General features: G+C 41.4%; 1 protein-coding gene across 1 annotated transcript in view; it reads left to right on the forward strand.

Annotated features, from left to right (window-relative positions):
* The first annotated feature begins 240 nt into the window (after positions 1-240).
* Positions 241-14,863, forward strand: part of lrrk2 (leucine-rich repeat kinase 2) — a 35,326-nt gene continuing 20,703 nt past the window's right edge. The window contains 25 exon segments of the mRNA XM_056739596.1: positions 241-383; positions 576-655; positions 1,622-1,719; positions 1,993-2,081; positions 2,251-2,388; positions 2,710-2,844; positions 2,924-3,055; positions 3,171-3,290; positions 4,445-4,614; positions 4,709-4,782; positions 4,985-5,091; positions 7,747-7,876; positions 7,966-8,090; positions 8,222-8,349; positions 8,456-8,600; positions 9,358-9,497; positions 9,590-9,718; positions 9,799-9,969; positions 10,982-11,246; positions 11,547-11,729; positions 12,834-12,940; positions 13,014-13,080; positions 13,172-13,374; positions 13,466-13,716; positions 14,150-14,298. Of these exon segments, the coding sequence (XP_056595574.1) occupies positions 248-383; positions 576-655; positions 1,622-1,719; positions 1,993-2,081; positions 2,251-2,388; positions 2,710-2,844; positions 2,924-3,055; positions 3,171-3,290; positions 4,445-4,614; positions 4,709-4,782; positions 4,985-5,091; positions 7,747-7,876; positions 7,966-8,090; positions 8,222-8,349; positions 8,456-8,600; positions 9,358-9,497; positions 9,590-9,718; positions 9,799-9,969; positions 10,982-11,246; positions 11,547-11,729; positions 12,834-12,940; positions 13,014-13,080; positions 13,172-13,374; positions 13,466-13,716; positions 14,150-14,298 (3,472 nt within the window). The 5' untranslated portion in view covers positions 241-247.

Here is a 14,863-nt window from a genome sequence, read left to right on the forward strand (position 1 = left end):
GCTGTGGACGTGACCGAGATTTCTTCTATTAACTACTGAAACTCAAATCGGGAACTGTGTTTTACTCGCATCAGTCTCGCGCGACCATATATCATCTTCTGCCCTGATGCTGCTTTGCATAAGTATGGCAGAAAACTTCCTGCGCTGTCAACGACACGATGATCTACAGCAACAACACTGTGTCCACATGGCCACTGAGTAGCAGGGATGCTTAAGACTTGTGTTTCACACCACAGAGTGATCGATCATGGCAGACAAAGAGGAGTTAAAGATCAGATTGAAGAAACTGCTGGTAAGATTGAACCTACAGGAAGGGAAGCAGTTGGGCACCATGGTCCAGATCATACAGGACCTTCTGTTCCTGTCCCATACAGATCACTGCGGTGAGTTACAGACTGACCTCTGAAACTGGACTGTTTCTGTGTGTAAAAGGGTAAACGGATAGATGCCTTTAAAGCACTGGTACATTCATATTAAACACCAATGCAAACTGTCAGCTCCCCTCCCCTTGGGCTTTTCCAGTGGGACATCTGCTGCTGGTATTTTTAGGTTTCTGTTTTTCTTTTGTCCCGCAGTTGACTTGTTTGCGGATAAGAATGTCCATGTGTCTCTGATGCTGGTGCTGTCATCTCATTTCAACAGCAAAGTTCAGCAGGTAGTTTTCATTTCAGATGCAACATGAAACAAGTTTTCTCTGCTTAAAGGGAGAGTTTAACCGAAGGGTACACGTTTTTCACCCATAGTATCCCAAACTAGCATGACAGTGAATGGAAACTGGGGCTTGTTTATTTTTTTATAGTTAGTTTTGAACTGCTTTATAAAACATTTGTGATTTCACACCTATTCAAACAAAAAGAGGCCGACTGCAGTGTTTATATAAAGAATTACTTTACCAAATGAAGCAGTGTATATAAACTCCCTGACCTTATCAAACAGACAGAAAATAATTGTTGTGGGTTAAAATGTTTTGTTAAAGATGGGGTAACAGGCCAATCTCATATTAATCTCGAGTACATAAACAGAAGTATTGCATAAATCGTATCTTCAAAAAGTATTTAGTGTGATCAAATTTATAAATGAGAGATACATCTTATTTCAGAAAAAAAAGACGCAGGGGGGACGGAACTACAGCACAAGCACACAATACATCATCGCAATAATCCCTTTGTGCTATTTACATTATGCACGTACGCGCCGATTGCCAACGAAACACAGATAAATGACTTAGTTTGACTTACCGCGAGCGGTTTATGTCCGGCACCTTTTAGCACTGCGCCATCTATCACAAACGATCTCCAAATCCAGCGTAATATCCATCGTTTATGTAACATTCATCACTGAAATGCAGTGAACAAACAAACACACCTAAACTTCTCTCACTATCGCAAGAGTAACGAGCTGCAGCCACAGGCCCACAGTGCAGCCAATTTTGAAACAGCACAGCCAATACAGAAATACTACGTCATACGTCCAACTAGTTTTAAACAAGTTGACCACATTAAGCAGGAGAAACCAGCACGTTCAACAGTAAATAAGTCAGAATGCATGAAATAGCATGTTTCCCCATCTTTAAAACAGTCTCTGTTTGAAAGCATTTAAGTGATCTGGTGTTGGTGTCTAGGTTGGGTGGTCTTTGCTGTGTCGTCTGATGGAGATCTGTCCCTCCACTCTGGACAGACTGGCAACCCCAGCAGACCTTAATTTAATAGGAGTGCATCAGTAAGCCGTCTATGTTTCTATAATGTACTCAATCTTATCTCTATAAAATGTATGTACAGTAGGTGTAAGGTGTCCAAACTAAACTTCAAGTGTTTAAAACAAAAGTATGAATATATGGAACTTCCTACGTTTGTCATTGTATTAAACTGAAAGTAAAAATCTGCAAAAAAAGTCCTTTGTTTTCCTGATTTGATTCTCGCAAGATTCCGAGATTTTGATAAATGCGAGGGCATGTGCATTCATGTTTATGATTGGATGGATGTTTGCTCACAGGCATATTCTGAAGGTGCTGTGCATGTTTCATAAAGACGCCAAAATGATGATGGTGGGTCTCAGAGCTCTGACTCTGTTGCTTCAGTCAGGTACTGTTTGCGTTCCAATGAAACATCTAACCAAATAATGACACCAAAACACTTAAAGGAAACTTGCATACTGTACTTAACAAAAGATGCCTAAAGGTTCTGCTTGTAAAGTGTCATGAATAGGCCACATTAGCCACTGCTTTACTGATGTTTTGTGTTTGTGGGCCAGATGAGATTGCGACGCAGGTCTTGGATGAGGAAGAAATAGACGTGTTTTTCCAGGTTTTGAGGCCAATGAGATTGTTCAGTGACAGTGAGGAGGTTCAGTTGCAGGGATGTTCGGCTCTACAACTACTGCTGCAGAGAGGTGACAACACACACACACACACACACAAGCAACATTCTCGGAGGACTATTGATACTGTATACAGAAATGAAAATCCATTCACACCATCATGTAATTCCAAACCTGACTTTTTTTATCAGCAGAACACAAAATTTAAAGAATGGGTGTTGGATGGATGGGTGTTAATCAAATAAAATTGAACCCTGTTGACTTACATCTTCACAAATCATTTCTTACAACTTCTTCTTTTGTGTTTCATAGTCTTATATGGATTTTGAATGACACGATGGTGAATAAAAGATGATTGAATTTTCCCTTAACTGTTCGTTTGTGCCGTACCAGTTTCAGAGGATCATCTGATTGAGTTCATCGAGAAGAAGGATCATGAGGTGGTTCTGAACGCTCTCAGCAGGTTTATGGACAGTGAGAATGTGGTTTTGCGAGCTTTAAGGGTCCTCATACCGTTGGCTGCTCCAGGTACGTCACACTGCCCCCTTTTTGTTTTTATGATTCTGTTCGCCTAAAACTGTTCTAACTGAATGTGTCTTGAGTCTAGCAAGCAATGTTGAGATGCTGATGTCCAAAACGGTTAAATGCTACACTCTGATGTGTCGGGCCATGGAGGCGTGGCTGGACTCTGAGGCCATACAGGAGACCGGATGCTGTTTGTTACGAAAACTTACATCAGGTGGGTTCAGGTCGAATTGGGGCCATGCTGTTTTCACATTTTAAGAATTAGTGCAGTTATACAGTATGCCTGGTTTAGCCGTCATAACTTATAAAAAAAATATTGTGTTTGACAGAAAGTTACTATAACATCTTGGTGCTGAATGGTGTCCACAAAGTGGCTGTGAAAGCTTGTGTCTCTTACCCTGAGAATGCAACCGTTCAGACTGCTGCTCTCTCTTGTCTGAGTATGCTCGGTAAGTAAATATAATGTAACATCAATTGGAGATCCCTCCCACTGGCTATTTTGTATGAATTCATACAACATTTTTTACATTTATGTATTTGACAGATGCTTTTATCCAAAAGCTACTTACATTTCATTATACTATACATTAGTTTTTGAGTATGTGCAATCCCTGGGGTGAAACCTATGACCTTGGCGTTGACCCAGGAAAAGCTTGTCAACAAAAAAAAGAAGTAATGAAGTCCTGCCCCTAAACGTCACTGGTGTAAAAACAGATTGTACCTAAACATTTAAATCAGCTTGTATGAATGTATACGAAATAACCATCAAATTGCGTTGAAATTTGTTGGAACAACATGATTAAATAATGACAGAATTTATATTTTTGAGCGGACTGTTGCTTAAGAATTGACCTGTGGTGCGTTTCCCGAACAACGACGTAGCTCGCTGCTGAACAACCATGTTGCGATGCTTTTGTTATCCTATTTTTGTTCTCTGTTGTTTTATTTCATTCATTTGCAAGTTCCTCCTACTTTACTCCGCCCAGGGATTCCCCCAGGGTCGTGTGTACATGTGCACTTTTTTAAAAAAGTGCATTTATTTTTTTGACAAACTAAAAGACATAAAATGGAATTTGTCTGGATTTCTCGAGACCTGTAGTTCCAACCACGCAACTTTGCGTTGTAACGATGGTTTCGGGAAACACTTTAATCGTTAAACTATGCTGGTACGACGGAACATACAATCATTGTTGGCTAACTTTGCTTTTGGGAAATGCCTGATTGATATACAAATAGAGATTTTTACAAAATATCTTCAATTAATGACATTTGACATTTAGGCATTTGGCAGACGCTTTTATACAAAGCGACTTGCATTGCATTATCCTATACATTTGTACATTTGTACATGCAATCCCCTGGGAACGAACCCACAACCTTGCGTTGTTAACACCACTGAGCTACAGGAAAGCTAATCCTTTGTACTAATAAACTTCAAATATCCTTCTGATTGTGATGTCTACATTGTATCATACAGCATTATAATACTTTTAAATGATAGAAAATTTACCATGGAATGTGGATGTTATGAACATGTGAACTAAAACCAACGTGATCTCACATCACAAATTGATACTCTGGTCACATGATTTCCATTTCTCAGCAGAGTCTATTGTACAGAATGAAGGTCTGGACAGAGAGGGCAGTGAGGAGGATGGGGTGGAACAGGAAATGGCCGTTAGGGAAGAAGTCACACATGGGGAGGAAAGCCTTATATGGACAGAAGCCTGTTATACGGCTTTGGAGCGACACGCTGATAATGCCACAGTACAGGTGAGGAGGTCATGGCCAAGCTCACTATGCGTAAAAAATCTAAAGTTCATATTTGGATTTATACCACAGTTAATGTTACTCTCTGTCCAATCAGGAGGCTGCTTGTTGGGCCGTAAACAGCCTGCTGCTCCATTGCAATGCTTCCCAATACATGGAACTGGAAGGAAGGTTCGATTTTATGAAATGTATCATATTTTACATCAGTTTAAAAGCCCTTTACATTCGAATGGATCATCAGAGCGCAATCATGTTTTATCATCAATAAAGAAAGAAAATCACTCTGGAAGTTATACCAACAATTGAATATTAAATAAGTGTACAGTATCAACACACTGTATGTGTTTCAGAATCATATTTCCTTGTGTTTCAGGCCTCCTCTTCATACTCTCATTATGGCTTCAATGCTCTTTCATTCGTCCTGTGTGCCGATGTTTCAAGCTGCTTCCTGTACACTGCGCACACTTATACAACTCAACAGTGAGTCATGATTAACTTTTTTATTTCTCTTAGGTCAGATATATGCAGTGGGGTCCAAAAATCTCAGTCCGCTATACTTTGTATTTTTCTCATTCGATACAAAAAACGATTGACTCTAACCAAATAATGAGCCTAAAGAGAGATAGTAATACAGTTCAAAGTAGGGAAGGAAGGAGGAGGGAAAATTTAACAAACTTTAATCATAATAAACAAACAATAACACAGAAGTAAAAGACGGGCAGCCACCTCACGGTCGACTGCAGGCCAGAAGAACATAAATACAAACTTAACATATGTCCGGGCCAGGTCCTCTCTCGTCACCAGTCCTCTCGCTCATCCTCTTATGCTCCCGATCTCCTCCGTTCGTTGCCTCAAGGCTCTCGTCCCGGCTTCCTCGGAACAGAGATAATAAAAGAAAGATGATATTTCTGTGGTTCTTTTGTCACACTAGAAATGGAAGTAAATTGCACTTCGTGACTTTTAGTTTTTAAGTTATCCAAGTACAGCAATAGCTGAAGAGATGTTTTATTAACAAAGTTCGGGAGGAACCTAAGCATATTATCAGCCCGCCGGTATATCATCAGCAATCAAATATAGCTCGAGCATGTGACCTCATCACAATCATCTAGGCTGGTACAACATCAGCAATCACAGCATTTACCCTATAAGTTCAAGCAATCTCCATCATAAATATACAAGCAGTCTTAACTGATGCTTCTCGCAAGTTCAACATCCCTCCTCCACCCCAGCTACTCTCATTTTCCTCTTAGTCCCGTAGGACCCCCGGGGGGGTGTGTTCTGGGCTTGAGCCAGTTCCGAGCCCAGCGCACTTGCCCTAACCATGGAAGAGTGCTTCCATGGAAGAGCCCAATCCAAGCACAGCACGCCAAATAAGCATAACCTTCATATCCATGCTTTACCAATTCATCCTACAACCTAGCTGCTTATCTGCGAGGGTGAACTCGTGAATAGCAAATCGCTGGTCTTCCGAAACCTCATGTCTCCATATTTCGTGATTTAAATTTTTTGCCATTAGTCATTCTTATTAGTCACTGTAGTAGAGTAGGCGGGGCGAGACCGTGGTTCGAGTCCGGTGAGTAATTGTGAATTAGCGCCAGCTGTGCGCACACCGGCCTCGAATCACGTAGGAGATGGGAGCATATAAAAGGAATGAGCGACCGGACCGTCGAAGAGAGAGGACCGGGCCCGAACTTGTTTTACGTTTGTATTTATTTATGTTCATGTTTTGTTCGCCGGCGGTCGTCCGTGAGGGGCCGCCGGCTCTTAAATTACTTTATTAAATGTTTAAATGTTTGCCGGTTTCCGCCTCCTTCCTTCCCGTTTATGGAGATTTATTACAGTGGTGCCGAAACCCGGGAGGAAGGAGAGACATGCTGTCGGAGAGTCCTCGCCGCCGAGTGGCCTCGCGGTGCCGGAGAGTTCGGGCAGCACGGACGAAGGGCGTCCGCCAGTGGCTGCCCGAAGCGGTGGCTCTGGGGAAACGGAAGTGCACAGTGTGGCCACCGTCAAAGCTTCGGTGGAACGGCGACCTTTGCTGCTGCGTCCCTGGGTCGAGGTGGGGTGGCTGTCGTCCAAGCGGGAGCGGGGGGGTTGCCGCCGTCCGCCAGAGGCCGGAGCCTGCGTCCGTCCCCCGAGGGGGAGGAGCAGGAGGCGGAAGTGCCGAGTGCGGCCACCTCCTGCCAGAGGCCGGAGCCTGCGTCCGTCCGCCCAAGGGGGAGGAGCAGGGGACGGGGAGCCCGCCCCGACTCCCAGATAAAGGAGGAGCCACCGCCGGCCGCCAGGGGGCGGACGGTCGAGCCGTCCACCGAAGCCCCAGGGCCACCGCAAGGCACCGCGAAGGAGAGTACTCCGGCTGGTTGAGGAACGAGCGGCGGCATGTCGGGGAACCGGACTTTATTTTTTTTTCCTCTCTCCCTCTCCCCTCTCTCTTTCCGGTCGCTCCGAGGGCTCCCGTCTCCGTTGTCTCGTCTCGTCGCTGCATACCCCCCACCCCACCCCCCCCGAAGGAGGGGGAGGGAGCTTGCACAGTCGCGGGGGTACCCCCCGGCCTGTGAGGGGTGATGGGGATATGTAGTAGAGTAGGCGGGGCGAGACCGTGGTTCGAGTCCGGTGAGTAATTGTGAATTAGCGCCAGCTGTGCGCACACCGGCCTCGAATCACGTAGGAGATGGGAGCATATAAAAGGAACGAGCGACCGGACCGTCGAAAGAGAGAGGACCGGGCCCGAACTTATGTTATGTTTGTATTTATATTTATGTTCATGTTTTGTTCGCCGGCGGTCGTCCGTGAGGGGCCGCCGGCTCTTAAATTACTTTATTAAATGTTTAAATGTTTGCCGGTTTCCGCCTCCTTCCTTCCCGTTTATGGAGATTTATTACAGTCACCCTTTATATTTGTCAATGGGTTTTGCAAATATCTAAACAATAAAAAGTATTAAAAACAGCTTTTCAACTTGTTGAACTTGTGTTCAACACAGTGTGTAATCATTGAAAAAGTACAGCGTTTTTCCCATTTCCTGAAAAACACAGAATTTGGACAGCGACACAATATTCAAATTGTGATTTTACACTCTTTTAGTCATATAATGTGTGATGTTTCGAAGGGATTGATATTTTGGTGGTTTCCTGATTGTAGGCAGGATGAGAGCCCTCTTGTTGTCTCACGGCATTCATTTCAACATTGTCAGTCTGATGAAAAAACACTCAAACTCCAGCGACGTGTGTGAAAGCGCCTGCAAACTGCTTCACACCCTCTTCCAGAGAGCGTGAGTACAAATTCAAGCAGTCACTGAATCTTTGATTTACAAAATAGAGATAAACAATGAATGGGGTGGTCTTCCTTGGCTTTCTCCAGGAGGGCCGGTCTGGATGAAGGTGCTCTGGTTCTCGGTCAGATTCTAATCGCTCTGAAGACGCACAACTTCCTTCCTGAAGTTCAGCTGGAGGGTCTCAGAGCGAGTCTTGTTCTTCTCAACCCAGGCATGCTTTTAAAATCATTTTTTTTTCAGATTTACTGGTGTCCATGTTTGTGGCACTTTGTTTCCAATCCTTTTAAAAAACAAATGTTAAAGTGTACACTATTGATGTAAAGTGTCTCTCTGTGTGAGCAGACAGGAGTTTAAGGGAACATGGCATCTCAGTGGCGGATCCCGACATGGTGGATGTGTCGCTGCGGGTGCTGAAGAACCAGTGTGTACTAGAGGGAGCTCACACTGTATATCTAATGGGACTTAATAGGGTACATAGCTTGTTTCTTGCTAGCTTTACTTTCATAAGAACTTTTTCAAAACTCGATTGACTGCATCAGTGGCATGATGGCACAGTTTTTGTGTTTGTGCTTTCAGTTTATTAGTAGTGAGGAGATTCAGGAGTGCGGACTTGGTGTTCTCACCACTTTAGCTGACTGTTCAGGAGCCGTTGACCTGATGTGCCAGCAGGGGGCGATAGATACAGTTCTTCACACACTGCAGATGTTCCCACTGAAGCGTGGTGCGTATTACCACCTTCATCCCATTTCCACCTTCATCCCTTTTTCGATCCTTCTGATCTCAGCCATACGTTCTTAAAGGGACATTTCACCCAAAAAAGAAAACTCCATTGACTACCTTAGTAGAAAGAATTATTGATGTATACATATGTTGAACACGAAAGAAACATTTTGAAGAATTTAGGAAAACAAACAGTTCTGGTGCAACTATTTTACTGGTAGCCAATGGTGCCCCAGAAATCTCAGTTGCTAACATTCTTCCAAATATCTTTCTTTGTGTTCACCAATGTTATTTTAGTTTACCTAAATTAAAACTTTGAAAACGTTCCTGTTCATTGAAATCAAATAAAATATTGAGCTAAATATGATTGGAATAACTTGACTCAAGGAAAAATGTAAATGTTGCCTCAAAAATAAACTGAAGTAAGTTTAAAGGAGTAAAAGTATAACAATAAAAAAAAAAGCTAAAACTTTATCTAAAATAACAAAAAACTAAGAGCTGATTTAAAATATGAATAAGACTTATTTCAAAACTATTCTATTCTATAAATTTACACAGGTTTGGAAAAACTAGAGGTTGAATAATTCATGACATATTTTTATTTTTGGCTGGACTGTCCCTTTAATGCCCAGAGCATTGTCTGTATTTATAACATGGTGGTCAATATTACAACTATGCTGGCCAAGAACCTCACATTTATTTATTTATTATAGATTTTGGGATGTATATCAATTGAAATCATCTGTCTTATATTGTAGATATTCACTACTGGGGTCTTAGCCTCTTGTTTCACCTCATCTCTAAGAAGAAGCTTTCTCGTATGATGGTGCCGGTACTGGCCTCTGTTGTGGTCAACTCTGTACGAAAACACAAAGAAGACACGGCCATGCTCCTCAAGGTACATCAGTATTGTGGCTTTCATTCTACAATTCAAAGGCTCGCAAGTTGTTAGTACTTTAGGTTCTAGCGGTGTGAGTTTTGGTCCATCAGGGATTTCAGGTGGTGTGGAAGCTGTTGGACACCTGCTCGAGTGCGGCGGCAGAGCTGCAGAAGGAGGGGTTCGAGAAGGAGATTTTTCAGATCTTGAGGGAGAGCACGACAGACCAGCGCAGAGATCCCGTGAGACATTATTAGAAGGAGATCTCAAGCTTTTATAATTGAACGAACTGTTAGTGATAAATCCAAGCACTGTTGTCCAGTTACAGGCAATGAGTTGCCTGTGTCTGCTGAAGATGGTGGCAGACGGTGAGATCATGTACATGCTTCTGGAAAGGGCGTGTGAGGAGGGAGATGTGGTCATGACCGAGTGTCTCATACAGCTGGGTGCTGACATCAACAAGAAAACAAAGACGGATTCTCTCATAAATCAGGTCTGATGATAAAAATAGCATTAATAAATGTTTACTACAGTTATGCAATTCACAACATTAAAAAAAACTGTAGGATTAAGTAAAAGTAGGATTGAATGGTGTTCTGTTGGTTCTTCCTGTATCCACCAGATAAACATCCCACCAATAAAACACATACCAGTACAGACCCACAGAGTGGAGACCCACCATTAAAGTTTCCATAAAAACCAATTAAATTTCCATTATAACATTTTTTTTTATTCAAAGTATTCCCTTGATAGCTATAATTTAATTGACATAAGCAACAAAACATCATCTAGATTGTGTTACATGCAGGCCATTTCAGTCCAGTGTTTGTTGAATTTCAACAAAATCAAACCTCAGGAGTGACAAAGTCATCCAACAGCAATGTGAAAGTTTATCACACAAAAAATATATTTTTTTACTTTTCCTACATAAAAATATAACTGTTGGATTGCTTAAAAATGAATATAAAAATATTTGCAGTTTTAAAAATATATGAAGTATCTTTTCTGATATTTTTAACTGTTTCTCGAATTTTCTGCAAAAAAATGCAAATATAAACATTTTTATTTGAAAATGGGTAAAATTTTTGTTAGTAGTTCACAGAATGACACACAAATTATTATTTTGCCTAAATGCAATATTAGCAATTGCATTTTATTATTCATTATTTTATCTTGCTATATACGTTTTATTTTATAATATTCTGGTCAATATTTCTTTGATTTCAACAGGAATCTTTTAGTAGTTTTCATTTTAGTAAACTACAATAATAGTGTCGGTTACACATGAGGTCAAAACTTTGATCACATTAACAAAGATCCACGCAATAGCTAAAGATAACATAGATTATTTTTTAAATATGCATGTCTTAAAGGTACAATTGCAAAGTTAGCATAGTTAGTAGTAGTTGTTTCTGGAAATACAGTACATAATACAATACTCAAACCCATCATAGTCAAATCCATACAGTGCCGGAAAACCTGTATGTGTTGGTGTATTTCTTTAGGTCTGTGATCGGGGAGCTCCGCTGGCTCTGCTGGAGCTGCTGGTTTCCGCAGGCGTTCATGAACAGCAGCTGCGTGGGGCTCTGGCTCTATGCGTCAGGAGAGGAGACGACCCCGCCGTCACCCTTCTCCTCAGCCGTCTGGGGCTGGACCACACTAACAGCGCCCTCTGCCTCGGGAGCTTCCATCTGGGGCGGATGAAGGCGAGCTGGCTCAGCGCTCTGCTGTCTGAACGTAAGAGCATCCTTTCAGTCAACGGCAGGAACGGTGAGTCCACTGAACTGATCTCATGAAGTCAAATGCTCAACAGAATCGCTCTCTATCTCATGTGGATGTATTTTTTCATTTTCTCCATAGAAATGAAAGAAGACAAAGATATATGACAGTGTACTTAGGAATTATGAATGAATGAACTAAAAACATCTATAATCATTTCTGTTTAATACCTTTATATACTTCTTATCAATTTCTTTCATTCTCTAGTTTCTAATGGTTGCGGTGTATATGTGGTAAGCGGATAATTGTAGCTGGTTATGTCTTAATATGTGGTTGTGTCTTTGTATTAAGGTAAAGGTCAGGCTTTGGCCAGACAGATTTTGTTACTCCAGAGGAAGAAAGGGTTTGTGGGAGTTACCAGACACCCCAGTGATGTCAGCACATCAGGATATTACACTGACGAGGAAAGTGACGACTCCTACATGTCTTTAGATGACAGCTTTGCCATTATGTTGGATGACATGGAGAGTGATGGTGAGAAGATCCTCACACACTGTACATTCACATACAAACGTGGCCTTTTGCTTCCGGTAACACTCATGCACAGGTTGTGCGTTATTTTAAGCCTTAACTATGTCATGATTTTTTTTAAAAGGTTGTGTGAAGAAAGTTATCTGCACGGGCAGGCGATGCTAAGTTTATGTGAAGGATAAATTGATGGCTAGCACCGAAATTCCCTTGCAGTAGCTCCAATATTAGCTTTGGTGAGCTGTAGACACGCCTGGAAGACAGAGAATGTCACAAGGCATTGTGAGCGCGATTGTCCCTTCTCTACATTTAAAACAAATGACTTGAGCTTGAGCAAGGCTGCCAGTGGTGTTCCGTTTGGAGGAGTAAAGCCCTGACACATGTGGCCTCAACAATCAGATGAATTACACTTGTCCAGTTCTGTCAAGTGATTTGCGTGATTGGATTTTTATCTGTCTCGAAAAGGTTTGCAGGGCATTTACACCGCGTCTGTGTGCTCCGTGAGTTAATGCTTAGCATGTTATTCTTACGCCGTATAGAAATGTAAGAACATGTATGATTTAATGGTTATTTAAAAACGTATTATTAAATTATTTGTATTATTAAAAAATGTGATTAATATTATTACACTTAAAATAAATATACCTTTTAAATAGTTTAACTGATAGTATTAACCAGTCAAAATATTTACTATCGGTTAACGGATTAAACGGTCAATATGAGCATCCCTAGTTGTGTCATTTTGCCAGGGTCAGTAGCGCCTTTATTCAATATCCATGTGTCACATATGTCAGAGACTTGAAATGTAATATGTTTAGCTATAATTCATTTTTTAACAGGGTGAAATGCGAGAGTGGACCAAGCAGAATAAGTTTGCAACAACATTTTATATAAAAATAGATTAGAATCTCCTTTGAAATATGATTTTTGACCTGGTTTAATTTGCTAAAGATGTCATTTGTAGTTCCAACAGAGTGGAAATAGACTAAAAACTTCTACTGAAAATGAAAAACTCCGTTGAATTTATCTTTAACTGTAACATGAGCTGATCTCCATTAGGAACACATGATCATCTCATGTAGAGCTTGACACATGCTGTTTCATTGATAGGGAGTGACGGACCTCCAAATGGATCGTTGATTTATAGTGATTCACCAGAGCTGAGCAGAAAAGCTTCTTGGAGACGACACAGTGGACGTAAACGTGCCAGTTTAGAGGTAACATAACAAACACACGCACTTCAGTGAGCTTCAATGAGGTAATCTGACCTGATTCTGCATATTTTCACAGGGATGCCACGGAGACTCTGATCCAAGCGCCTCTTTGAGGTTTGGCTGGAACTCTCACAACACGCGAGGTAAAATTTACAAACCCTTCAACATGTTAACTAATGCTACTGATTTCACCAGACTGTGATTAATGTGACATCTGTTCTGTTAACCATTCAGGGCCGATTGACAGCCCATCTCCTTCTGGTGTTCCTCTGGGCTATGATAAGGAACCCATCCGTCTGCTGGATCTATCAGGGAACGAGTTGGACAATCTGTCTTGCTTGATGGATGAGAGCTCTGTCAAACAGCAAATCGAGAACCTCTTTCGACTCGATTTGAGTAGCAACAACCTGTCAGAGTTTCCCAGCTCTCTTTGTCAGGTCTCTTTGTCTACTAGCCAAATTTACGACACAATTTGACAAAATTGTTGTGTGCATTCATTCAATCTTACCAAACCTCTTTTTGTTGTAGAGTTTAAGAAGTTTGACCCGACTTGATCTCCAGTGTAACAAATTGCAATCACTTACTGCCGAACTTCTCGCTCTTCCCGCTCTGAGCATGCTCAATGTATCCCGCAATCTCATTGGTCCTCTTCTGCTACTGGACCCAACTGTGCAATGTCCAACCCTACGCCAATTGAACCTGTCATTCAATCTGATCACAGTCTTCCCTTTCCAACTGGGTCAGGCCATGAATAAACTAGAGGAGCTCTCACTGGAAGGGTATGTTTGGCGATTTAAGTCATTCTAGAGGCCTTAAAGGGATACTTGCCCCAAAAAATGAAAATTCTTTCATAATTTACTCACCGTCGAGTTGTTCAAAATCTTTGTTCTGGTGAACACAGAGAAAGATAGAGATTATGCCCCCAATTGACTTCCACACTATGACATTTTTTTACTAAATAATTCTTTTTTTTTGTTTTGTTGAACACGAAACTTATTTCATTTTGAATAAGGAAGGACAACACAGTTATGGGGCACTTTTGACTTCCACTGTATTTTTTTCCTACTATGGATGTAGGTGATGAAATTTTGACAGAATTTTCATTTTTAGGTAAAGTATCCCTTTAAAAGTGTCTTTGATTTGATTGGGATATAAATGACATTATGTAATTAGCAATTCAAATGTTAACATTAATTGAACTTTGTCTTTCAGGAATCAAATATCAGAACTGTCTCTACCTCTCTCTCTGACTGAACTGAAAGTTTTAGACGTCAGTAAAAATAAAGTTACAGTGGTTTCAGAAGATTTCCTCGCAGAATGTCTCAAGATGGAGTCTTTTAATGCTTCAGTGAACCAAATCAGTAAGTGTCATGAATGTGAATGAGGACCCAGGTGGAGACAGCGGTGAGCATGGAAAAATGAGACTTTATTTATAAAAACTAAAAAAGCGCAATAGGGGGGAAATCACGAAAAAAAAATACTTATCAAAAATATAAACATAAACCAAAACCTCCCACGAGGGGGACAAAACAGGGGAACACGCTACCTAACTAAAACTACTTAAAACTTTGACAGGACTAAGACTAAACTAAACTAAATAACAACTACAACAGGCAAGAGCAAAATACACGGCAAGATACTTACATGGGGAAATATGGAGAAATACAAAACGAACCACCACAAGACGGCAAAAACCAGGGCATTAAATAGGGAGACTAAGAAAGGATAATTACCAAGGGACAGGTATCGGGAATGAAACACTGATGGGAAACTAAATGAGGAAACGAGAGGGGCGGGGCCAAAGACGAGACCGGAGAGAGCACATGTTATGTCAGAACCAACAAGAACATGCCTCTCTCCATTCAAAGCAAGAGGCTCTGTCATGATACTGCCACTAGACCAAGAAAGACAGGACATGATGAGGCA

Source organism: Triplophysa dalaica, chromosome 24 (genome assembly GCF_015846415.1).
Source record: "Triplophysa dalaica isolate WHDGS20190420 chromosome 24, ASM1584641v1, whole genome shotgun sequence".
Classification (NCBI taxonomy): Eukaryota; Metazoa; Chordata; class Actinopteri; order Cypriniformes; family Nemacheilidae; genus Triplophysa; species Triplophysa dalaica.